At 39.4% G+C, this 27,772-nt stretch overlaps 1 protein-coding gene across 1 annotated transcript in view; it reads left to right on the plus strand.

Moving 5' to 3' along the window:
- The first annotated feature begins 2,943 nt into the window (after window positions 1-2,943).
- LOC104600861 (serine/threonine-protein phosphatase PP1-like) overlaps window positions 2,944-27,772 on the plus strand; it is a 39,229-nt gene continuing 14,400 nt past the window's right edge. The window contains exon 1 of the mRNA XM_010264004.3: window positions 2,944-3,674. Within this exon, the coding sequence (XP_010262306.1) occupies window positions 3,500-3,674 (175 nt within the window). The 5' untranslated portion in view covers window positions 2,944-3,499. The remainder of the gene's footprint in view (window positions 3,675-27,772) is intronic.

Here is a 27,772-nt window from a genome sequence, read left to right on the forward strand (position 1 = left end):
ATCCTAATTACATATAAGTTTAAGATGAAGTATTGCTGATATAGCCTCTCTAATCTTCAAACCAGGGTGCACCCTTTACTTCAATTACTTTAACCTCATTGGTTTCTTTAAGCTCCTTATCCTTGGTTGCCCTAACGAGTAGCAACGTTGGTGCATTGCTACATCCTCATCACCTCGACCTGAGACTAGACTCTTAGACTTGTCACGGTTAACATTAGGTCTCCTAGTATATGGGACTCTAACATTCACCTCAGGTGAATAATGCCTAAAAGTCATATTCTTAGATTCCAACCTCAAAGACAAGGGGGGAGTGCCAACAGACTCCCGAGTTGGTTGGTCATACTCCTCACGGTTTAAAGAATCATAAGACAATAAGACTCGAGAAGAGAACTACTTACTAATGCAAAAAGAAGACTACAAGGTCGAAAAGAAATATGAAGGGAAGACGAACCAAGGTAAGTAGCCTAAACAATTAACTTAAGCGTAACAAGTTGAACAATTAACTTAAAAGTGTGAATGATAGTGTGGAACTTTTGTTTAATTAAAATATCACAAATTTTGAATTTGATCCCTCTTTAATTGTAAGGACAAAAGTATAATTTGAATAATCACTTTTTTCCTCATTCAAATCCCTCTCATTAAGTATCATATTTAAGGTATTAATTTCCATTTAACATTTATTTAATCCCTTTATTGACTAGAATACCCTTAATTTTGGATTTGGTCCCTTTCTAATTATGAGGGCACAAATGTAATTTGAATTACTATATTCTCTCTCATTAAGTCTTATATTTAGAGTATTAATTCCCATTCTTTCATTAAATATTACATTAATTAGTCATATAAAAGAAAAAATTAGTGTAACAAAGAATAATTGATATTATTGATGATAGAAATAAAATACAAATTTAAGAACAACAAAAATGAAGTTGTTTTCCTATTTGGTGGAAAGCTAACAATTCAACCTTTTGGGTCAAAAGTGCCCATTGTTGATGTCATAACAACAACAACAACAACAACAACAATAATAATAATAATATAAAAACACACAAAATTATAAAAATACAAAAGAATTGTAAAAAACATTTAGGCACATTTCTAATATCGTATGTTCATCATATGAGACAAAAATGTTTGACAACTAAGAATAATTTTTATGAACATTGAAATATAAAAAATTGTAAAAAGCTTTAGAAACACATTATTTACTATTATCATCGTCATCAATTTCCATGTGCAAAGCATGGCGGTTTGAATTGTATAATGAACACCACTAACCTAATCCATGTTTGTCTATGAAGTTTGGATTAGCTAGATGCCTTAGCTATATAGCAAGTTATGGAATCAATGACAATGCCAAACACCAATGTTAAAATACATGAGATCCACAGTAAGGAGAAAGGATTGGCTGAATGCGATGGAGAATTATCATTGGTTCCACAACCCATTGAACAACCATCATGCTTAGCTAATTCAAATTTCACAATAAAGGGTTAAATTTTTGTGGGTCCTATTTATATGTATTTTATCACCTGTGTGACTATTATGGATTCCACAACCTCTTGAACAACTATTGCATTCAGCTAATCTAATCTAAATCTGCTCCTTAGGCCAATTTCACAACACGTCTTGGCATAGGCCTGAGCTGGCCTGCACCTTGGGCCTATTTTGCAAGCCCAAGCTTGTCCCTACATGGGTCTAGGTCGAGCTTACAAGCTTTCTAGGCCAATGATATTCAGTAATAAAAAATTAATTATTAAAATTTTTAATTTAAAATTAAATTAAATAAATGAAATTTAATATATGCAAAAAAATGACACAAGGCCAAGGTAAATTGGGCTTTACTAAGCTTTGGACCTATGCAAAAAAAAAAAAAAAGCATAAGCCTAATTTAATTATTAGAGTTGGTTTGGCTTGGCTTACACATCCTTTTAGGCATCCCCATTATTGAGCAATGTGGGACTTGGAATAACACTAAATGATGAGTGCTACCATTTAATATTTTTCCAAGTCCCACATTTCTTAGGGAATGAGAATGAAGGCCCTCCCTAAGAGAACAATGTACATACTTGAGTTGGCAAGTATTCACACATGTATTGACATGTCTTAACTGATTAATATTGATTTATATGTTAAAACTTAAAATTTTTATGTATTATATAAAATAATAAACATTTGATATAAAATAAAATATACTTATATATAACATATATAATATATATTTAAAAATATATATTATGTTATATTGCAGGTTGAGTTGGGCCTGAAGTACTGGGCCCAAGTCGGATCCAAATTTTTCTAGGCTTGATACGGGCCTGGGCCCAGGCTCGGAAATTTATGGACTTTGCCGGGTCGGTCTAAGAATGATCACCCCTAGGCGTAATTGTGTGTGAGTCATGGGAGATGAGGTGCGCTCTCCGATGAGCAAATTCCGATTCCAGCTAATGCAATTTCAGCGAGGTTTCACGACAGATATATTAAAGCCACCACATCGAAAAATTACAAAATTTTTATGAATCCGACTCTACTAACAGTCTCTCCTGACACAAGACGTTTGAGCCGCACATCGTGAATATCTTTCGAACTATGCTTCAAATACTTGGCGGGATATGCTCTGCGGTCGGTGTGAGGAGCAAATCCCAATTCCATTTTAATTTGTTTTCCGAAGACGCAGCCAAAGCGGCAAAGGAAATTCAAAAACACGCCCTCGTGGATACATCATAGAGTTCACATCTCCGCCCCACAACGTTCCACAGCAAAGTGTGATAGACTGTCTACATGGCATATTATGATTGGCTTCTCTGTCTTAGCTGCAACATCGTTGGCGGGGGTCAAGCCAAGGGATACGAATACGATGAAGGCTATTTACGGGATTCTAGAAAGTTCACACGCTCCACTCTAGGGCAATCTCGTAATTCCAGGGGGTTTACCAAGTTAGACTACAGACCATTCTTGTGCAGTTCCGCATAAAAGCGGTAAGGTTGCCGGCCCCGGTTTGCAGGGTTCAAGCGCTCCACCGGCGGCGGCACCACCACTAACGTGCGCACTGCGCACTTCTCTGATTCTCTCCTGAGCTTTCTTTCCTTCGGTTCTCTCTCAATCGAGGTCAGCAGCAACTTCGAGTCCATCACTTCACTCTCTGCCTTTAAAAGTAACGAGCAAAATTCATTCTTTATCTTTCATAATTGGTCGCCCTCTCTGCTGAAAAAGAATATTTGCTTTTTTTGCGTTTGCCTTTAAGTCACCGATCCTAAGGAATGTTTCAAAATCTCTTCCATTCTCACAAGGGAAGAAAAGTCAATCCCAAAGATGAACTAAGATAAATATTTCCGATCATCTCCTGCGGATGTGATTCTTTTCTCAGACGAGTTTGATAGAAGAGTCATAAGAAGAAAAGAAGGTTCTTGTTTTATTTTCAGTAATTTTTTGTTTTCTTTTGAGAGATACCTATCTCTTTTGGGTTGTTAATCGGGAGTTTGAGTTCCGGAAAAATTTAGAGATGGACGCTGCTGTTCTTGACGATATAATTAATCGGCTTTTGGAAGCTCGAGGTAAACCAGGGAAACAGGTGCAACTCTCGGAGTCGGAGATCCGGCAGCTCTGCCTCGTCTCCAAGGAAATTTTCTTGCAACAGCCCAATCTATTGGAGCTTGAAGCGCCCATCAAGATTTGCGGTAATTTTGTAGGAACGCAGTGCTTTCTTTTTGATTAATATCTATTCTGTATTTGACTTTAGTTGCCTGCGCTGAAATGGGATGTGATCAATTTTGACTTAAAAGTTAAAACTAAGAAAATTTATCTTCTGGGTGTGGATCAAAATTGGATGTTCGGAAATGGACTGTTTCGAAATATCCAAGTTCTACTAAGGAATATCTGTTCGGAAATGGACTGTTTCGAAATATCCAAGTTCTGAATATTAACCACAATTGCCGCTTTGTAATGTCTTGCCTTCTGTTTTCTGGGGAGTGTGGGTTGAGGCAAATAGGCTAGTGGATGACGATGGGTTTTGAAGTTAGTTATGTTCCTCCCTCTGAAATTAGTTATGTTTATTTTTGTAGTTTAGCTAATGGAAATAGTCTTGATTATAGGTTATATTTGCTTCTTTTGGAATGTATTATGTTTAGTGCTAATCTTTTGAAATTTGAAAAGAATATTCGTATCTATAAATAGGAGTTGTGCTGATTATGGCAAATATAGTGCTATTCTTAAATACTAATTACTCCCTCACCAAGATATACACTTAAGGGTGAGTTTGATGTAGTATTGATGTCATACTGTCATCACCAGGTGGGAATTATGATTGCAAGGTGTAAATTGATTGTTTGCTTCAAGTCGTTGATGAAATTATTAGTTGATGTTCTTATTTGTGTTTCTTCTTCTAGATATATGTGCTTAGACCTTTGCTGTTTTGGGCATTATTTACACATAAACATGTTAATATTTTTGCAGGTACATCTTTGATTTGGCTTATGATTCTCAGTGTGGTTCTCCTGATAATTCTAGAGTTCTTTCTAATTTCATATTGGTTTTTGAAAGTAAAATGGTTATCACTTTTATTATGGTGATTGGTGAAATTATCAAACACAACCGTGTCTTGGTTAGCATGCCAGTAGTTCTCTCTAGGGTTTGGAAGTGACTTATTGATAAGTTACCCCAAATCTTATATAACAAGTGTATGATGCTTGAAATGCATTCTGCTCTGAATCCAATATCATCTTGAAAGATAAAAGAACTAATCCGATAAAATAAAATAAGAGATAAAAGAGCTGAGTCATTTGAACCTTGTTTGTAAGGTGGAAAAACCAGTGACCCTTGGATTAGTGTTTTTCTTGCTAGGCATCCTCAGTGTAAGCAACAGGTTTTCCCACCATCATCAGATTACATCCATTCGCTTGATGCTATTGCACTACTAATTCCCCATCATGCTTCAAAATAGCTATCTCCTATCTACCCCTTGTTTTGCTAACATATTAGCCAGCCCATTTGCTGACCTATAAACCCATTGTATACCCACCACCATTTCCCTCATTAGCACTTTTATTTCCTTCATTACATTCCTGTATGACCAGGGAGTCAATTCTTGATTCTTCAACAATTGCACCGCCATTTTAGAATAATTCCTTTCTATTATCATATTTCTTAGGTTGCAAGATTTAGCCACCTGAAGTCCTTGCATGACTGCAGTTATCTCTGCTAGTATGGAATTATCTTGGCCAATAGGCACGAAAATATTGCCAAAATGTTCTCATGGGAGTCCCTAAAGGCTCTCCAACACTAGGAGGTCCTGGATTATCTCTACCACAACCATCAAAGTTCATCTTCACCATGTCTGGAGGTGGTGACCATTGGGATGGGACAAAGGACTTAGCTGATTAGGAATTTGCTACCAAACTCCAACTTCTCATAGTCATCAGTAGAGAAAGGGTCAAGCAGCCTCAATGTTTTAAACCAATGAGCCACCCTTATTGTGATGCTATTAATTATGACGCTCTTGGTTTTTGTCTTATTGTTGAAAGTCTTTCTTTTCTTTCTTTTCCAAATTGTGCAAAAGCTGGTTTCTCTCGTGCATCTCTAAAGAATTCTAGCTCTTATATTCCGATAATTGAAAAGAGACCTACTACATCAGTTGGAGAAGTGCCCCTCAACCAAATAGATCAAAGAACCATACCCAAGTTCTAACTACAAAGGGACAGAAGATTAGCATTTTCTCCATTTGCAAAGCACAAAAGTCATTGCAAGGAGATAAGAACTGGCCTGGTATTTTCCTTTGAAGATTCTCAGAAGTGTTAATTTTCAAATGGAGGGACTTTCCCAATAGAAGGCCCTGACCGTAGGTGGCACTGATCCACTCCAAATTTCATTAATCGGAAAGGGTTGAAAAGAAGAAAAGTGAGGCATTTAAAGCAGCTAAGGAGGCATATGAGAAGGTCCCCAAGGGAGCTAAGGTGTAAATCCTTCCATTGACCTTAGAGGGATCAAGGAACATATCCCCTAAAACTTTAAGAAAATATCTAAGACATAGGGGGAACCTCTAAATTCCATAAACCCCTTCTAAACCCAAAATCCCAATTTAAACCAGTTGAGGAGGTAGACACAAACTGAGAATCAGTCAAAATTTTAAAGGAAGAGAGGGCATACAAGCAAGGGAAACAATTTTTAAGAAAACTTCCCACCCCCACCAAATATCCTCTCAGATTTTGATTTTATTGCTAGAACAAAGGTCGTATTAAATGAAACTAAAAAAAAGAAATCCTTAGGGAGGACCTGAAGGCTTGGAGCAAATCAGTGTTTGGTAATGCATTTGCTAGAAAGAAAGAGGTATTGGGGAAGATGGAAAAACTAGACATTAAATAGGTTGGAGGAGGAGGACAATCTTACAAGGATTGGGTGGGAGGAAGGGAAAGCCATAAAATGGAACTAGACAGACTTATCCACTTTGAAGAAGTTTCTTGGTGGCAACAGTGATTTAAAAGGCGCGCCTAGGCGCATAGGCGAGGCGCATTTCAGGGTAGGCGCCTCGCCTAGGTCCTAGGCGCAGCCCTATAAAAGGCGCACGCCTGGTGCATCTAGGCATGCGCTTGGTGTGCCTTGCGCCTCAGCAGGCATGCACCTTTTGAAACTTTGATGTTTTTTTGCTTTTTTTGTGTCTAGTGGGTGGGCCGGGGGCTTTGTCCCCGGACCCCCATGCCATGCCCCTTGAGGCAAGCCCAAACAAGTCCATGTTAGGTCTTAAATTCTTAGTTCTCACACAAAAAATAATGATTTTGTAGTTTTAATTGCTTTTTAAGAAGACATTTTATTAGGATGAATGAACAACATTACCAAATAGGGGGGGTTCTCGAAGCTCTGGTGAGCGTGGACTTGTTTGTGTTTGCCTCGAGGGGCATGGTACAAAGGCGGCTTGTAGAATCAGGAATGTAATATGTTTTACATCACATTAACTACTTGAAGTAGTGCAATTGAGAAAAAAAGAGATTGTGGGTTTTATATGCTTGAAAATGTTTTATATATTTGATTTTATTTTGAAATTATCATTTGAATATGCTTTACATGTTGTATTTATGTATTTTAATATTAGATAATAGGTTTTTTAAAACATTTATTTTAAAATTAAAGTTTATATTTTTATTAATATCATGTTTAATAATTTTTTGATTTTTTTGCATTTTTTTGATCTTTTAGCCTTTTTTTATTTTTGTGCCTTGCTTAAAAAAGGATTTTATGGCTGAAGGAGGGGGACAAAAATACAGCCTATTTTCAAACCTTGCTGAGGGGAAGGAGGAATACTATTTTAAGAATAGAAGATGATGACAGAATAGTTGATGATCAAAAGGAAAGAGTGGGGAAAATTCATGAGTTCTACTTTAATTTGTAAAAATCTGGGCATAGAAGGAGCTGTTTTTTATGAGATTTGGCCTTTGATAGAACTGATGAGAATTGGAGTGAGTGGTTGGAGAGGGTGTTTGATGAAGAGGAGGTTTGGGGGGCTGTGAAGAAAACGAAAGGGGATAAAGCATCGGGTCCAGATGGCTTTAACATTGCCTTTTTACAGCATGTTGGAGAATAGTGAAGGGGGAGGTGATGGGAATGTTTAAGGAGATGTGGGAGGAAAAAGTTAGAAAGAATGGCAAATGCACCATTTATCTCATTAATTCCAAAGGTGGAGGGGGTTCTGTGAATGAAAGATTTTAGACCTTTAAGTCTTATTTCTAGTCCATATGAAATTTTAGCAAAGGTGCTTTCCATAAGATTGAAGATGGTCCTTCACTTGGTGGCGGGTCCAACACAAATGGCATTTATACAACGGAGACATATTGGATGGAGTGGTAATTGCAATTGAACGTGTGGATGCAAGAATGAGGAGTGGTTTGGTGGGGGTGATTAGATAGACATGGAAAAAGCTTATGATCATGTGGAGTGGGGATTCCTAGAGGAGGTGATGGGGCTAATGAGTTTGGAGAAAAATTGGAGGAGTTGGGTTTTTGTATATATTTTATCAGTGTCTTTCTTTGGTGCTGGTGAATGGGATCTCTACTGAATTCTTTGGGTCTTCAAGGGGATTGAGAGAGGGGGGACCCTTTATCTCCTATATTTTTTGTTTTAGTGGTGGAGTAGTTGTGCAAATTAATTGCTAAGGGAGTGGAGGAGAAAGCTTGATGATTTCTCATCTTCAATATGCAGATGACATTTTGATTTTTTTGGATGCATCACCAGTGCAAGTGCTGAGTTTGGGGGGAATTCTTAAAGGGTTTGAAGTGCTTTCAGGTCTGAAGGTAAATTAAACAAAGGGGGTCATAATTGGATAGGGAATATGCAGCAAGATGTTTTAGAAGAGTGCCTCCTCTTTGTATTGCCTAAGAGGAATGCTTCCTTTCACTTATTTAGGTTTGCCTGTTGGTGTGAAAGCTTCAGCACTTTCTACCTGGCAACCAGTATTAGATAGAATTGACCAGAGACTGGCAGGATGGAAGAGGTATCTCTCATTTGGGGGGAAAGGTCACAATCATTAAAAGTGTTTTGTCAAGTCTACCAAGAAATTTAAAGGATGTAAAAGGTTTTTTTATGGAAGATAAAGTAACCCCAAAAAAGTTTCATTTGGGGAGGTGGGATTGGGTTTGTAGGGCAAAGAAAGAGGGGGATTTGGGAATCAGAAGGGTGAGAGCTTTTAATCAAGCCTTGTTGGGGAAGCGGGCATGGATGTTTGGGTGGGAGAGGGAAGCATTGTGGAGGAGGGTAAATGCGAGCAGATATGGTGTGGTGAATTTTGGGTGGGACCCAAGGGAGGTATGTTCTTCTTATGGGGTGTGTGTTTGGAAGGGTATCATGAAATTCCAAGCTTCAGTAAAAGCTTGTGTTTCATGGAAGGTGGGAGATGGGTCTAGTATTAGATTTTGGGAGGATGAGTGGTTAAATGCGGGCAAGCTTTTTGAGGCTGTCCTAGATTATATAGGCTGAGCAGAAAAAAATACCACCATTGCTAATTGCTTTGAATGAAGGCAGGGTGAGGTGTGCTGGTGCCCCACTTTTAGAAGGCCTCTCTTGGACAGAGAGGTGGAAGAATGTGTAGTGTTGCTGTCCAGATTTCAAGATGCAATGATTCAGCCAGAAAGTTCTGATGAGATGGTGGAAGGAGAGCAAAAATGGCAGATTTTCAGTTAAATCTTTCTACAAAGTTCTGGTCAGGAATCAGGTGGAAAGTCATCACAATGGAGGCATTTGGGGTAACCTAATTCCCCCCCAGAATTGAAGCTTTTGTGTGGCTGGTGGCAATGGACAGCACCCTTTCTCAAGATCATTTGAAGAAAAGAGGTTTCTTCTTGTCTAACGGGTGCGTCCTCTGTGAAATGAATTTAGAAAATGTGATGCATATGATAGTTGACTGTGCATATGTGAGCTGCATATGGTAATTCTACTTTTGCCTCTTCAACATGAGCGGATGGGATCCTCAGTTGCCTAAGGAAATCTTTGAAAAGTGGCGAGGTATCAATGGGGGGAAGAAAGCTAAAATTCTGTGTTCTGTTCCATTTGCAGTTGTTACATGTCTAACAAATGGGTCCATTAGTGGGCCCATATATTGATTAAGTTGGAAGAACAAGTTAGTGGGTGTCTATATTAGGTTAGGTGTTGGGCCATGCATGTAGTAGAGAGCCACATGAGCCCATTTGTGAAAGTTGTTATTACTTTGTTCCTTATTTATGGGTCAATTAGTAGTGAGAGAGTGTGTCGTGATAGGTCACGTATGTGTATGGGACATGGGTGTAATTGGTTAGATTGAGAGTCTGAAAATACTTGAACTGTTTGTTTCAGAATCATCAATTGAAGAACTTTAACCTAAACCGTTTGGTTTTTTATCAGAGGTCCCTTGTTTCCCTCAAAGCAGACGAAAACTACCGTTACGCCCTACTAGGAACGTAATAAATGGTATCAAAGCGGGTTATGATTCCCAATTTTGAGCACCGACTTGGGACAACTGCAAGGAAAGGTTCAATTATTGGCTGCTGGCCAAGAGCGGATGATGGAACGATTCATAGAGATATTCGACTCCCTCATGGTTTGTTCGATCAAATGGAAGCTGTCTTTGGCAAAGAAGAAGAAACCATCATGGTGGTTGATTCTTCAGATAAGCCAGCGGAAGGTGGAGAAGTGGACATAGAAGTCCTTGCTGCTTTGGCGGAACCAGAGAAGAAAGAGAAAGATGATGAGAGCAGTAACCTTACAAGCAGTTATTTCTGCAAGTTGGAGAACACTACTTGGGTTACAACTCAATCCTGCAAAGGTACCGAAACTTATGGTGTTGCAACAAGTTTAGACATTACCAGGCGCTGTTAGGGAAATCAAGGCGTTGATTTTCAATGACAGGTTATCAGATTCTTGAATGCCGGGATCATTGTTATGGACGAAAGTGAGCACGCGTACATATTTGGTGCGATCATCTCCAAAGCCATGTTTTGAGATTCAAAGACAAAGGAGGGCTGTGAAGTTTGCGAAAGCTTCAAATGATGAAAAGAAAATGGCTTACAAGATCTAAGCTTCCATGTATTTTGCAGCAAAGATGATAAAGTAAACATTCCTTGGGACCCACCTTGGACAATGGGAACCGGTTCGATCTCCATTCAGTTCTACACCAGTTTCATCCATTACACCATTGGTGTTGTACTTGATGGCATTGCAAAGAGTGAGAAATAAGTGTTTATTTTGGTAAAAGAGGTATCCCCGCTCCAACAGAAGCAATGCAAACTATGATAGTTTCTCCGATCAAATTACCAGGCAATGCCTCTGTCGATGCCCAAATCAGATTCTATAATGTGTTCTCTGTGCCAGGTGATTTCAATCTGACCTTGCTGGACCACCTGATAGCTAAATGGATCTCAACCACATTAACCACTTCAATGAACTCAATGCTGGAAATGTTGCAGATGTGTACACTAGTGCAAAATTGGTTGGTGCTTGAACCGTCACCTTCATTGGTGGTGAGCATAATATCCTCAATGCCATTGCTGATGCTTACAGCGAGAAACCTCCTAGTGTCCCAACCGTGGAAGATGTAGCATCCTGTGTTCAAATCCGAAGCATCCGAGAAATACTAATGTTACAGGAGGTACCGCTGATTTCTTCACCTTCCTTCCTGTGTTCAGATCCAATCTGAATGACAAAGGGTATGCAGTCCATTGCTTGCAGACAAAGGCAAATTTGAGCTGGTGGTTCCATGATTTGTGCATGAGCAGCAAATGTCATCCTCCTTATCCGTTTCAGACTTCCTGGGGCCCACAGGTGATAAGGTTGGAGTCAACATCGGCAATGCCCATCCATAAAGGCGTTCCCTTCAACTCCACAAGCTCTGTTGAGGGACTTGCATACACACAAAAGATATCCTATGCTGCTAATTGTCTTGACATACCATGTGATTCTGATATTGATAGTCAGTTTACTGGAGACATTCATCTTGCTAGAAAAGCTGATGTCACCTTTGCCAAAAATAACCCATAGGTTGCAAGAATACCTTGGGTTGGGTACCCATGTGAAGCTGGTGGGCATTTAATTACAGAAGTTGTCTACAGGGAATTCAATCCAAGTGGTGGTGCTGCCCAGGTACATGGGAGATCTACACGAATTGGTGGAGTATTCCACCTGAAGTTATCTACAAAATCAGCTGATTGGATTCAACCATGTGTTCGTGGGAAGAGCATGGGGGATTTACATGTATTACAAGGCTGCGTTTGGTTCGTACCTTGAGGACGAGAACATTTTTAAGGGGATGGTAATGTTACGTGTCTAACAAATGTGTCCATTTGTGGGCCCACTTATTGAATGGTTTAAGTTGAAAGAACAAGTTAGTGGGTGTCAATATTAGATTAGGTGTTGGGCCATGCATGGAGTAGAGAGCCACATGGCCCATATGTGAAAGTTGTTATTAGTTTGTTCCTTATTTATGAGTCAGTTAGTAGTGACAGAGTGTGTCATGATAGGTCATGTATGTGTATGGGTGTAATGGGTTATGGGTAGTTGTGTGAGATTGAGAGTCTGTAAATACTTGAACTGTTTGTTTCAGAATCATCAATTGAAGAATTTTTTTTTGGATCAATAACAAAATCTTTATTAATGATGTGAAGATTTGTGAAACTTTAGATACAAAAGGGCGAGATAAAATGTCTTAGCTTCCCATCAATGAAATACAATTTAAGAAAATTAAAAATTAGCCCAAAAGATAGACTCCCTATTTATCCCTTGCTTAGTCAACCCATCTGCAAATGAGTTAGCGGTCCTCTTTTTTTGGTTAACCAGCAATACTTTTTCCCCTTTTCCCCTTTATTCCCCTTTTCTTTTTCGAATGTGCAGGTTGCGGGATTTGATTCCACGTCAATGCTGGGACAACCCATCTAACACACCAACGAGCCAGGCCTCGATTGCTTGAGTTAGCGGTCCTCTTCATCCAGCTGTATTATATCTCAATGTCCCTACACAGCCAGAATTTTTTCTTTTCATTGTTATAGCTCTATAGACCACTGCCCTCTTTCTTGAACCAACTAATCACCACCTTCGAATCACCTTCCAGGACCAAACATCTAATATTTAGTTCCCTTGCTCTTTGAATTCCTTCCAAAGCTCCAAGGATATCAGCCCTAAGAGAGTCTCCTTCTTCTATAGGGCCTGAGAACAAAGCAGTAACAATCCCTTCCTCATTCCTGAATATTCCCCCAATCCCACAGGGACCTGGATTCCTTAAGCTACTGCCATTAAAATTCAATTTTATAAATCCAGAGGGAAGAGTGGACCATGAGGGACTAAGAGTCCTTTACACAGAGCAGAGGTAGCTATCTCTTTCCAATTTCTTAACAAGTCAGTCACCTGAAAGTCTGAAAACAGATCCATAGATTTGAGCCAATGGGCAGCCCTTAAAAGTATTAGGTCTAATAGGTCTTCTAGGGTTCTTCCTTGTCTGAAAATATTTGTGAATTTCTTTCTTCCCACAGGGAACAACACACGGCTGCCCTAATACCCCACCACATAATCTTCCCTCGCTTCTTGGGCCATCTAAAAAACGAAGGAGAGAACAACCTTTGGACATTCTCGGGAGGTTTCCAAGAACACACAAAACGGGAAAGAGCCCACTCCCATACAGTTTTAGTAATCTTACAAGAGACCATAAGGTGGTAACCGGATTCCCCATCAGCTTTACAAAGAGAACATCTATTAGGAAGTAAACAATAATTGGGTCTCTTTTTCTGAAGTAAATCATTTGTGTTTATTCTTTCCAGGAAAATTTCCCAACAAAAAATACCAACCCGAGGAGGAATAGGCTTGCTCCAAAGTTCCTTAACCGGAAAGGACAACCCAAGAGGGACTGAAGGCTGAGTTAAGGTTTTGAAAAACGAAGCACAAGAGAAAGTACCTGAGGTGGAGGGGGTCCAAAATCTGGTGTCTTCCTTATTAGGATCTAGGGAGACATTCTCAAGGATGGCTAACAAAGATAAAATGCTGTCCAAGTCTGTATCTCTAATTGCTTTATGCCGGCCTAGGTTCCATCCAAAACTAGAAGTGGAGTCTGAAGGACCTTAGAAAGAAGAGATATGTTCATTTTTCAAGTTTGATTGGGCACATAGGGAGGGAAACTTGTCCTTCAGAGGTGAACCCCCTATCCAAAGTTGTTCCCAAAATTTTATTTGACTACTAGAGTTAAGACCATACCTGATCCAAGGGGAGAAATCTGGAAGTAGATCGTGAATGGATTTCCAAGGAGAAGCAGCTCTAGCCCTTGCCACAATTCCAGGATCCCAGCCGTTGTCTTCTAGCCCATGTGTGCTAGCCATAGTCTTTGTCCACAGTTTATCTCTTTCCATTATAAACCTCCACAACCATTTTCCCAGCAAAGCCATATCCCTTTTCTTGATGTTTCCAATCCCAAGGCCTCCTAGTTTCTTACATCATTTACCACATCCCAACTCACCCTATGATCTCTCTTCTCCTCTCCAGGCTCCCACAGAATATCCCTCATTAATTTTTCCGAGAAGTTGGATACCTTAGTGAGGATCTTAAACACTGACATATAGTAAACATGTAGGTTAGCTACGGTAGACCTAATCAGAGTGATTGTCCCTCCTAAGGATAGATATTTTTACGCAAGCCTCTTCTCAAATCTCTCCACTACCGGATTCCAGAAGCTTACATTCTTAGGATTATCTCCTAAAGGGAGGCCTAAGTACTTCAAAGGCCAATCCGAGGTTGCACAACCTAACACACCTGCATATTCCCTTAACTCCCTCTCCTCCACATTCACTCCCACCACACAACTCTTATCAAAGTTTACCTTGAGGTTAGACATTTGCTCAAAGAGTTGTATTGCCAATTTTAAATTCCGAATCCAATTTATGTCCCCACCTTCACAGGACAAAATTGTGTCATCTGCAAACTGTAGATGTGTCAGTGGTACCTCATCCCTTCTTACTCGTCACCCTTTTATCAAATTCCTCGAGTTTGCTCTACGGATCAGATTCCCAAGTACATCAGCAATCAGGGTGAATAGGAAGGGGGAGAGAGGATCTCCTTGTCTTATACCTCTCAAAGGAGGAAAAAAGTCAACTACAATTCCATTCACCAAAATACAATAGTGACAAGTCCTAATACAGCCCCATATCCATTTACACCACCTGTCTTCAAAACCAAAGCTTCTCAACACCTTCAATAGGAAAGACCAATCAACTAGGTCATAAGCCTTCTCCAAATCCAATTTGCATACCACTCCCTTCTTAGATTTCCTAAAGCTCTCCAAGCTCTGATTTGCAATGAGGATTTGATCAGGATTTGTCTTCCCTCCACAAAAGCTCCTTGGTTGGGTGCAATAATAGTGGGAAGGACCTTCTTTATCCTAAGGGACAACACTTTTGCAATTATTTTATACAAGCTATTCACCAAACTGATAGGTCTAAAATCCTTTGGTTGTGATGCCTCTTTCTTCTTTGGGACCAAAGCAATGAAAGTTGAGTTCAAACCCAGATTAATTATTCCTCTTCTGTGAAAGTCCTTGAAGATTGACCTAAGATCCTTCTCCACCATATCCCAACAATCCTAATAAAATGCCATTGTGAAGCCATCTGGACCTGGAGCTTTTGTCCTATCCATTGAGAATACTACTTCCTTTATCTCCTCCAAATCAAAACTCTTTTCTAACGACTCTTTGTTCTCTGCACTTAGAGTCGGCCATTCCAATCCCTCCAACCATACCCTCTCATTCAAAGGCCTTTTAAACATAGATTTGAAATGATTTATTAAGGCCTCTGCTACTTCTATCGGGTGGGACAAAACTGCTCCTTCTACTTCCAACTTTGATATGAAATTCTTTTTCCTCCTCCCATTTGCCACTGAATGGAAGAATTTAGTGTTTCTATCTCCCTCCTTTTGCCACTTACACCTAGATTTCTGCCTCCAACTTATTTCCTCAACCAGGATATCCTCCATCTGCCTCCTCAGATCCCATCTCATTTTCCTATCTTCCTCTCTAAAAGATCCCCTTTCTTCCTTCATATCCAATTCCTCAGTCTGCTCCAGCAATACTTGTTTTCTTTCCTCTATTCTTCCAAACTCCAACCTATTCCACTCCTTTATTTGTGATTTTAGGAATTGAAGTTTCTTGTGGAACCTTATTCCCTCCCATTCTACTACTAGATTAGATTGCACCCACCACTCTTTGATCTTCTCATTGAAATCTGGATGGGTCAACCACATATTTTCAAACCTGAATGGGGTAGGTCCACTTCTCATTTCCTCCTTACACATCACTATAGGCCAATGGTTTGAAGTAAGTCTTGGAAGTGCCCTAGATGTTAGGTTACCCCAATGTTCCTCCCAATCTGTTGAAAACAAAAACCTATCCAGCTTTGAGCATATTGGCCTTGATTGAAGGTTGGACCATGTGAAGTTATTATTTAGGAGTGTAAGTTGTTTAAGCTCAAAAGTATCCACAAATTGGTTGAATTTCCTCATACTTGTTGTCATTCTCTGTTTGGGGTTGTTGGTTTCCTCTGTAAATCTCACTATATTAAAATCCCCTCTCACACACCATGGTCCTTTCCAAAGGCCCCTAATGTCACTTAATTTTTTCCATAATTTCTTCCTCTGCCTATAGTCATTGGGGCCATATACATTTGTTAGTACCCCCATTCATACCCGTCTTCTTCCATCTGTGTGAACTTCAGGGAGACAAAATGATCATCTGAGGATCATTTTACAATCCCACCTGATTAGTATATCTTCTTTCCACAATGTTACAATCCCACCTGAGGATCCCCACGAAGGAGCAACCACCCACTTTATCCCCCTAGATCTCCACACACTCCATGCCCATCTGCAGTCAAAATCTATTCTTTTGGACTCCTGAATCAATATAACATCCGGGTTAAACTTCTTAATCACCTCTTTAACTGTTGCTCTCTTCCTAACACTGCCCAATCCCCTCATATTCCAACTTAGGATTCTCATTTTAACTTCTTAAACTCAACCCTGAAACCTCCAAAATCTATTTAAACCCTTTCCTTCTATCCCCTCTCACCTCAAACATTTTGTCCCCCTCAATATCTCTTTTCAATCTCTCAACTTCACTCAACTTTCTTTTATTGATCTTACTATCCTCTTTTTTTTTTTTGCAGATAAACTTTTAAATCATTCGGATTCTTCACTTTGCACCCCAACTTTCCCACAAATTCTGCAACTAACTCTTCTTCTATTGTTCCACTCTTCTCACTCCTAGGAATCTTCTTATTCCTTTCCTCATTTCCTCCACCAATAGCCCTTTCTGCTCCATCTGTAATCCCCCTCTGCATTTCCTTCCTCTCCACTTCACCCATTAATCTCTCAATGATTTTTCAAATTTTTGTCTCCCTGCATGTTTTCTCCACCACTTCCTCCCCTTCCTTATCCCCTTGTCTACTTACTGTGGCTTTCTGTCCATGGGCTTCCAACTCTTGGTTGAGAAGGGAATCTGGAACAAGGGACACAAAACACTCATCAATAGCAAAAACTTAATTGACAGAGTTGACAGATATGCCTGAGGTCAACTGAGGTTTGTGAGGAGTATGCAATTGAGGATAATTGGTTGTCACTCCCTGTTTCGAGAATTTGGAGCTCTTTGTCTCCTCGGTTTGGAGGGAATTATTCCCCATCACTTGGTCTACACAAAGACCTTTTCCTGTACCCAGTTGTTTACCTCTCTGTGATGTACTCTTGTTCAGTTCTGAGTATACCCGAGCTATCTCCTTCCCAGACTCTTGCACTGTACTAGCACTTGGGAGGGGCTTGCCCAGTTTTGGGCTTTGGACACAGGTATTTGTTTCGTTCACCTGCACCTCCCCTTTCTCCTTTTGTTCCCCCACCGTATCCCCAAGGAACAGGTGCTCCAAATTTGAACTCCCCCTATTTTGGTCTTCGTAAAGTCCTTCATCTCCCAAGCTGCCTAAACTCTCACACTCTTCTCAGTTCTCATCACAGTCATTCTCTGAACTGCAACTCATCCACCCTCGGTCTTCTTCTTCCCTCTCTTCTGTCTTGTTTCTCATGTAGCGCAGGTTTGGGTGATCAAAAGCATGGCAATTCTGCTTGTCACCATCCGGTCGACTTACCCAGCTCAGAGATCGGTTTCCCCCTGCTGTTCGCCTCTTCTGAAGCTCCATCTGTTCAGCCAAACCTGTCTTAGACGATGATAGAGGAAAACTCTCATCTATCATCATCCTTACCTTTTCCCGCCCCACATGATGACTTAAGTTGTCACATGGGCCTCTGTTGTTGCCATAAGATTCCCCTGTTGGCTCACCCGTCTTTCCAGACGGGTCAGTCTTTCTTGCAGCCGGTTCAGATATCTTTCTATTAAGACCCGCACGAACCTTTCCCCTTCTGGCCGTGTCAGCATAGGAAGGGCCACCATCATATCTCGTTCCTACTTCAAAGAAATTTGAATTAATAGCCTTAATAGGAAGGCTTCGAGACTTGGGACTCCCCTGTGACTGTTTCCCTTCCTGTTTCACTCTCCCACACGCTTCAGACTTCCCTGCCAGTCCCTGAGAGCCATGTGTAGTCCATCCTGCAATCTCCTCTCTGCCTCCTACCTCTGTTCGTCTTCCCCAGAGCGATGCCTCAGCTTCTGAGGCCAACCAGACTCTGTACCATGCATCTTCTGAGTGCACTTCGAATGAACTGGGCAGGTTTTCTGGTTTAACCCCTGCAACCTTTAGTTCTACAACTCGCAGGCTCCTCGTGTTAACCTCCAGCAGAACTCCACCCAGAGGTCTGACGATTTTCCTAAGAGTTGGTTTGTTCCAGAGATTGAAGGGTAGTCCTAGAAGTTTGATCAAGAAGCTACCGTCTTTTGGCTCTACTTCATTGCAAATTGGAACCCAGTTCTGTATCTGTATCAGTCTTCCTTCTATTTCGACTGTGCTAAAGTTCAGTTTCTTATCGCCAACATCTAATATGGCTTTCTTCTCAGCTAACGGTAATAAGACTGCATCTCTTTCTAGGCCCAGTCTTTCTGCAACTGCAGCTAAGCTCTTCGTCCAGTCCCCTATCGCCCTATCTGCCATTAATACCATCTTGTTCTCCCACTTATCTCTTCCTTCTTCAAGTGCTACTCTCCAGTGTTCAGTTGAACTAGCTACCATGATTTCAGGGCTTTGATCCTTATAAGGCTCCGGGGCACAAAGATTTGTTGGGTTACTTCCCACGTGGCTACTATCAGGTTCTTCTGCAACTTTCCTCTCAACCTCCATGAGAAATGCCTGAAGATTAAGAGCAAAGGAAGCCCATCCTCGCCCCTTCTGTCCTTCCGGTATACATATCATTTGCCTTTTGTTATTGCCAAAGTGCTCTGTTACCATGATAAACCAGCCTCTTCCATTCCTTTTTAGTACTGATTCAAATCATTTTCCCCCACAGATCACCGAGTTTCTCCATCCTTCTTCCCGTATGGTGTTAACAGTTCCATCAACAAATCCTTTCAACCAATAACACGCTTCCTCTGGTAGAAAAATTGTCGCCCTGCTGCCTTCTCTGGTTTTCAGATAAACCTTCCCCTTTGTCCTTCCCTGTTCGAATAGGACATTTTTTGCTTCAATGATCATCTCCAATCGCCACTTCCCCGCCGGCCTGAAGTTTCTCTCCTCTCTCATTCCTTCCTGTTCTAATTGGTGTTTAGCCATCCAAAGAAAGGACCGAATAACACACACACATATGCCATCAATTGAAGAATGTTAACCTAAACCATTTGGTTTTTTATCAGAGGTCTCTTGTCTCCTTCAAAGTAGACGAAAACTACTGTTACGTCCTACCGGGAATGTAACAGCAGTCTTCTGGGAGGTGTATAAACTGGAAAGAAAGAAAGAGAAGAGTCTTTTCCAACAAAGCAAGAGAGGAGCAGTTTTGTGCTGTTATTGGTTCAAGATGGTGTAATGGGTGTTGCTTCTTCCAGAATTTAGAGACTCGAAGAGAGAAGATTTTGGTTCTGATTTCTGGAATTTCTTGAGTCTTTGTTAAATGATACAAGAGTATATTTTCTGTTTGTTCTTTTGTTCTTCTTTATGTTTTATTTCCTGTTAGCTGAATTGTGGGTGATGTCTGCTGCATATTACCTTCTTCCGATTTAATGAAATTTCTTTTTTATTTGTCTTAAAAACGATGAAAAAAGGGGGGAGCACACCAACAATTGCTTTCTACAGGGAAGATAATATTGCTCTTTATGATAGGCCAAGGTCCCAACCATTTGGATTTTCACCATGAATACTTCTTGCCACCACATGCTAAAACTTTTGGGATATCTTCATAACCATTTACCTTATAGGTCTAAATTCTTTAGTCTCAAATTCTCCAAACCTACCCACCTCCCCCCAAATTCCTTCCTCCTACCTAGGGTTCAACTTGAGTTGGCTCAAGTTAGCATTTTACACTGCTTTGGGCTTGGGCCTTTGGGTTGGGTCCATTCAAAATTTCACAAAATCCCAACCTGAGACCACCCAAGTTGCACCCCTATTCCTACCCACCCAATTCCTATTAATTCCTATAGAAACCCCTAGCCACCCAATTGCAATTAATTAAGTGATCTTTCTTAGGTTCACTGGGTTCCCATAGAAAAGCCCTCATTATTTCCTCAAGTTTCTTAGCTACTAAAGGCAGTATCCTAAAGGTGGGAACATAGTAAATGGGTAGGCTTTCTAGGGTTGATAAGGGCTCAAATCATTGTCTACAAGCTCCAATTTAGACTTAAAAACTGATTAGAAAAGACTCTTAAATTTCTATGCTTGAATATGATTATTACTCATAGGGAAAGTCTAAATATTGGCAACTAATTCTAGTAAAACTAAACAAGCCGAAAACAACTCTAATATAGGCCTAGAAAATTAGATAGACTCAAATTGCATAAAAGGTTGTCATCATATCACTAAAATTATCATAACCTCTTAAAAATGTCGGATTTACAAGATCTTGGAATTGCTAGACAAATAACTCAATAACATATCTAATGCTTGCAAAATCACACTGGATAAATTTTGGTCCTTAAAAATAGACAAAAGAAAGTAATTCACTAGGTATAGGGAGGTGACCAGTATATGTGAGGCGCATTTAGGCTATGTTTGGTTTGAAGGAAAAGATATAGAAAGGAAGGGAAAGGTAGGAAAGCCTTTTCCTTTCCTTTCCTTACCTTTTCCTTCAAACCAAACATAGCCTTAAGGGATGCTCTTTATTTGAATCCAGGTAATGCCCATCTCAAAACGTACACATTTGGGGTTTCCATGTGCCTTGGATTAGGGACATGCCTTTTTATAAGTTTGTTTTTTCTGTTGCTTTTTTTTTATGCATTCTTATGTGTTTTACACCTATTTAATGGTTTATGAACTGCTGAAATTACCTTTTATTGGTGTTTCTGCACTAGTGATGGTTTATTAACTTTTAAAAGAAAAAACCCTTTTGAATACTTGAAGCCCTAATTGTTGTGGACAGGATCTAAGATGGCAAAATTTGCACTAAAGGCTCCATTTTGAAGGAGTACAAATACAAATACGTAGAGCACAAAACGTTATACTTTGTATTATTTTGTATGTATTTGTATTGTACATATTTGTATTTGTACTCCTTCCAAACTGAGCCAAAGAAGCAACAACAATACACCTGATCTCTGATCCCTAGACCTATAATTGACAACTCCCTTATATATACCACCCAAAATTTTGGTGGGGGGAACACTTGCATGTGCTTTCTTGGGCTTGCCTCAAGGGGACTTTCCTTCAGCTTTAGGCCTGTCAACCTTCCGCCTTCATAGAGGGTCCATCCCAAGGTTTAAAATATCAATACACTCCGATTTGCCAGAACGTGTGTATTGGGTAATTTGGTAACCTGCTATCCCTTTTTTTTCAGTTTTTTTTTCAAAATTTTACAGGGGGTCAAAGCACTTTAATATGATCCACATTTGTTTGCTTTCACATCCACTTCGATTTAATTTTTTGTGTTATGCCTATGGATTTTAATTAGAGATAAAATGCTTTTTAAGATGTTTAATTTATTTTGAAATTGAGCTTTCCAGGTTTTTATCAATTAATGTTTTATTATTTTCTAAAATTTTCAAAAATTGTGCATTATTTCATCTAGTGCATGCTTCACCTTGCTCTTATGCTTTTCTTGGACTTTTCGCTTTTAAAACGCTAGAGGTGATCCGAGAAACCACCTTGCTTGAACGGCCAACAAGTTCTTGGTGCCAGAAGAGGACAAGAGAAAGTTAGATGTTGTTGGAATGAATGAACAGGTTTGGGGACAGTTTGGAGTGTCAATTTGGCAAAATGCCCATTTGTTGAGAGCCTACCATGACCAGCTTCTCTCTGGAACTTCCTCTGCTAACTTCTCCCTTTGTTACTTAGATCAGCGCAAACTGTTTATGCCAACCAAAGTTAAAAGATATTGGTAATACAAAATGTATTCTAAGGAAATGTATCAGAATGTACTTTTGGTTGATATGGTGCTAATTTTAGTATTCAATTAATTAATTTTCTTTACAATTTTAGTGATCAATTCTTTTTTTTTTCTAATGTTTTGGTTGATATGGTGTTTTTTTTTTTGATGAATCTTTGGTTGATATGGTGTTGCCAATAAAAAATTCATAGTAGATGATTAAAAAGTTAAAATTTAAAATGATTGTTATTTCAGACATTCTTCTAATTTGGTGTAGTGGTAATGATTCTTACCTATCAAATAGGATTTTAGGGTTTGAATCCTTAGACTTGTCTATGGTTTTTATAGACAAATTAAGAAATTAGAATAGGAGCGTTAGTGGGCATTAAATACATGACTTTAGATAGAATGTAAAATAGTGTTAATAAGATGTAAATGGCATGCTAATTGGGGGAGGTGTGAGCACCATGGCAGATGTGTTATAGGAGACTTGGAAGTTTGAAATGATTCCTTGTAGAAAGGTAAGTGAAGTGGCTTCAACGATTTTCCTTATCTTGGTAAAATCCTTGGAGGAGGTGGATTAGGAGTTGGGCTATTTAATGCCCACTAACGCATTTGTGAGGTTGTTAGATCGGTAGATATCAATAGTGAAGTTGGTGGTTTAAGCTTGACAAGGTTTTAAAAGGAATTCTTCATACTGTGGAGAAGGATGTTGATAGGGGTAGTTATTTTTCTTTTTGGGTTAGTTGAGTGCTCAGGATGTTATAGATCAGTTTTTTAGTTGCAAGATGGGGTCTCCAATTTGGGTAAGTGATAATGTTAAGTTGTCCACTATCCATGGAGTTAGATATCTATAATATAAAAGAAGCCACTATAACTAGTAAGAAGATTTTTTTAAGTGTGAACTAGAAGGCTGGGGGAACAAATTTGGGCTGTACAAGGAGTGACGGTCATATGAATTTTGCTAGTAGTATCTCTCAGATTATAGAATGCTTTTCTCAAAGTTTTTGCAGGAAAGGACAAATATAGTAGCGATGGGGAGGTGTTTTTTTTTTTGATAAGTAATAGAGTGATTTATTAAGAATAATTAATATGAGCCAACTTAAGGTACAATATAGAGTTCCCACAGAAAGGCGTGAGGTGCTGATTTACTGTCTATTTTACATAAGAAAGTCATGACATTAGGGTTGATTTGCCTCAAGCAAGTAGTTAGCCATATTAGCAAGTTGTGTTTTTCTTAGGCAGTTAGGCCTTGTATAAAAGGAACAATAATATTGAAGCTTGAACCCTCATTTGTCTCTCTCTCGCTCTCTTTCTCTTCTTCTTCTTCTTCTTCTTCTTCTCTACAAGAGGTTGTGCTGCCTTGAAGAAGGTAAAAAGCACATGTGTTGTGCAGTAGACCTGTTTGTGGGCCAGCTAGCTTGATGGTCTGGCCTAGCATGGCTGAGACAAAATTTTAGGCACTCGGTCTTGGGCTTTGAGCACCAGGCCTGACTATTTTTTAGGCCAGGCTTAGGCTTTTTGAAATAAGCTCGGCTTGAGCTTGTGCCTAGGACAATGATATTGCATATAATAAAAATATATATTAATCATATGTAATTATATATAAATATGTTATATATACTATTCTACCAAATATTATATATATATTATTTGTTAACTTATAACCAAACTAATATAATATTACACCATAGGTAGGACTTCTATGTCCATACTAGGCTTTTGGCTTGGGCATGGGCATGTGCAGTTTTTGTTAATAAAGAGGCAAAGCCTGACCTTGCTCGTAAAGAGGTCTATTGGGCAGTAACCCAACAATCTGGTATCAGATCTATGACCAACACTCAATCCACAACTATGGAGGATGGGATAAATTGGCTGGAGGTTGGCCTTAACAAGTTTTAAGGCAACTTGAAGGAGACCAAGGAGGTATTGACAGCTATGATGTCATAGTGTGAGAAGATAATGTCCTTATCTATTGGAGTTAATGAATTAGAGCAAGAAGCTTCTTCTAATGGCAGTAGTGGTGAGTCCAACAAACCTATTAAGTTAAACTTCCCAATGTTGACATGGGATTTCGATTCACTTTATCTAGCTGGCTTTCCGATTGGCCAACTCTGATTCCTCAATTTGGTTTATAGAGTTCATAGTTGGCTTTCTGTTGATCAACTCTGAATCTTTTCTCTAGTTTATGGAGTTCAGAATAGTTGGCTTTCCGCTAGCCAACTCTGTTTTGGTAATTCTGTTGGCATTTCTAATGATCTAGTTGTTTGACATGGTTGGTTATTCAGTTCGAAGATAATTGGCTTTTGATGGCTAAATTTGATTCTTTGGCATGATATGTGTCGGCTTTCTGTTGGCCAACTTCAGTTTGGTGATTACTAGATCATGACTTGGCTCTACTCTAGTTTTTCGACACAAGTTCATTCAGCTTTCTAACATCCAACTTTGGTTTTTAAGAGGCCCCTTCAACATCTAAAGTTTCCTAGTTGTTGCTTCAACAATACACCTATTTTCATGGAGATTGCTTCAACATCCTTCTTGCAAACTCAAGCTGGTTTCCCCACCTTGAGTTTGAGGGAGGGTGTTGAGAGATATATTGTATTTGGTTGTATTTGGATTTTTGGAGGTTATAGGGGTATGTTTGTAATGCTGATAAGATTTGGGGACTTGCATATATTTATGGGAGGAAGAGGGGCCTATGTGAAATTTTGGTATAATTTGGATTTTTGCTTATTTAAACCATTGGTTGTATGGGATTAGGGTTAAGTGAGAGTGGATATTTTGTTGTGAGTCTTGAGAGGTTAGCCATGTATCTCTTGTTCTTATGGTGGAAAATTTTCCCTCTCTTCCTGTGTATGTAGGCTATTGAGCCAAACCATGTTAAAAATTGATATTTTCTCTATTTCTTCTTCTTTCTCTAAATCAGTTTTTTAATTAATAAAATTTTAATATTACTCATCAAAAAAACTTCCCAATGTTTGCCGGAGAATATCCAATGGGGTGGATATTCAAAGCAGAGAGTTACTTTCAGTACCATGAAACACCCAATTACCATAGGGTTTCAATTGCCTTAATCTATTTGGAGGTAGATGCAATCTCATGGTTTCAGTGGTATAGAGGATCTCACCCTCAAGTCACTTGGGTGGATTTCATTGAAGCTTTGTGTGTGAGATTTTGCCCATCTGCTTATGAGGACTATGCTGAGCCTCTACAACAAACAAGATTGGTATGCGAGTACCAATTGAGTTTGAGAGATTGGTGACAAAAGTTCTGGAGTGGTCGGAGAAAGTGTTGTTGGAAAGTTTTTGTAGGAGGCTTCAAGGATGAGATCCGATTGGAAGTAAAGGCCTTGAAGTGAACAAAAATGATGACGACAATGGGTGTGTGTTTGTAAGAGGAAAAGTTGATCCAGTTCAAGAGGTCTACCTAATCGGTTGGTCCACTACTCAAAGACCCTTGGCTAGAAGGTTGAGATGGTTGGCCCACACACTCTTGGGCCTGTGGCCTAACCCATAGTTCCCTTTCAAGTGTTTCACTTGGGCTGAGATGCATGCTAGAAGGGAAAGAGGCCTATGTTACAATTGTGATGAGAAATTTGGGTCGGGCCACAAGTGCAAGGTCCAATAGGTGTTTATACTATGGATCAATGAATTAGAAGAAGACGACCTAGTGGAGCCCACCAACAAAGAAGCCCAATATAAGAGGAGAACCTAGCCAATCTAGAGGTATCTTTATATGCCTTAATGAGCCTTTCTTCTCCCCAGGCCATGCAAGTAGAAGGAAGGTTGCTAGGCCATCTTGTGCTTGTGAGTACATTGAACTTTGTCACTTTCCAAGTGCCTATTGGCCTACCAACTAGGTATAGTTATCCGGTACATGGATTCCTTTGTTGTGCATGTTGTTGATAGAAATCATATTGTTTGCGAGAGCCTATGCTACAAGCAATACCTTAAAATCCAAGGCCATGACTTCATTCTAGATTTGCACCTCCTTGATTTCAGTGGAGTCAAAATGGTCCTCGACATCCAATGGTTATGGTTACTAGGACTTGTCTTATGTGATTGGTCTCATTTGGTCATAGGCTTCATGGTTGTAGGAAACCCTTGTCATCTAAAGGGGCTTAACCCATCTAGCCCATAGGCTGAAGGTCTTTAGATGATTCTCAGAAGTTGCATGCACTCGATCCAACCTGGTTTAATGAAATTGGGCCTACAACCCATTAGTTTGCTACTTATTGGTGAGACGGAAGTCCAGGTTGGAGCTAAAGAGGTGAAATAATCACAACTTCTATTAGCCTAATGCGGTGGTATATTTGAAGAACCTCATGGGTTACCTCCTCAATGGGCCCAAGGATATAGGATACCCATAATACTGGGGGGTGCACCTACTAAAGTCTAGCCTTACCACTACCTCTATTTTTAGAAAATAGAAATTGAAAAGATTGTTTAGGAGCTCCTTGACAAGCAGTTGATCTAGCGTAGTACATGCTTGTATTTATCCCTAGTTGTCTTAGTAAAAAAGAAGCAAGTGACTTGTCATTTTTGTGTTGACTATTGAGTTAAGAGAAGTGGCCATCCATTCAAAATTGGACTTAAGATTGGGATATAACTAAATTAGAGTGCACCTCGCAGACATGCCCAAAACTGCTTTCTACACTCATGATGGGCATTATGAGTTCTTTGTCATGCCATTTGGCTTGATGAATGCCCCATCAGCATGTCAACTAACATAAAATAGAACAACAAATAAAGAAGAAGAAATAGAGAAAACACAAATATTTAACATGTTTTGGCTTAGTAGTAGCCTACATCCACGGGAAGAGAGGGAAAAATATCCACCATGAGAACAAGAGATACATGGCTGACCTCTCAAGACTCAACAAAAAATCCACTCTCACTTAACCCTAATCCCACACAACCAATGGCTTAAATAAGCAAAAGGCCAAATTATACCAGAATTTCACATAGGCCCCTCTTTCTTCCATAAATATATACAAGTCTCCAAATCTTATCAGCATTACAAATATACCCCTGTAACCTCCAAAAACCCAAATACAACCAAATGCAATATATCTCTCAACACTCTCCCTCAAACTCAAGGTGGGGAAACCAACTTGAGTTTGTAAGAAGGATGTTGAAGCAACCTCCATGAAAATAGGTGTGTTGTTGAAGTAGCAACAATGAAATTTTAGATGTTGAAGGGGCCTCTTAAAAACCAAAGTTGGATGCCAAAAAGATGAATGAACCTGTGTCGAAAAGCCAGAGTAGAGCCAAGTCATGATCTAGTAATTAACAAACTGATGTTGGCCAATGGAAAGCCAAAACATATCATGCTAAATAATTGAATTTAGCCATCAAAAGGCCAATCACAATCTCCGAATTGAAGAACCAACCATAACAACTAGATCATTAGAAATGCCAACAAAACTACCAAAACAGAGTTGGCTAGCGGAAAACCAACTATGAACTCCATAAACCAAATTGAGGAATCAGAGTTGGCCAATCGGAAAGTGAACTAGATAAAGTGAATCAAAATCCCATGCCACCAAAGGAGATCAAAACTCCAACAACAATAACTCAGAACTAATGAGCATAATAAAGGATTAGTGCTGGAACATTTTGTCAAACATCTTCCATTTAAAATATGTATGAGGTAAACAAACCAGATATTCACTGATGATAATAGATCCGTCATTCATCAAAATGGTCCAAATATCAAACCAAGCCTCAAACAAGATCAGATCAGAACCGATCATAACAATGGAGAACCATTTTAGAAATTTTGCACCATTGAGACATTTTCTTGAACTCCAAATAGTCATCTGGAGCTCTAGTATCACATGCTGATATTGATA

The sequence above is a fragment of the Nelumbo nucifera genome, chromosome 3 (genome assembly GCF_055504915.1).
Source record: "Nelumbo nucifera cultivar China Antique chromosome 3, China Antique-T2T, whole genome shotgun sequence".
Taxonomy (NCBI): domain Eukaryota; kingdom Viridiplantae; phylum Streptophyta; class Magnoliopsida; order Proteales; family Nelumbonaceae; genus Nelumbo; species Nelumbo nucifera.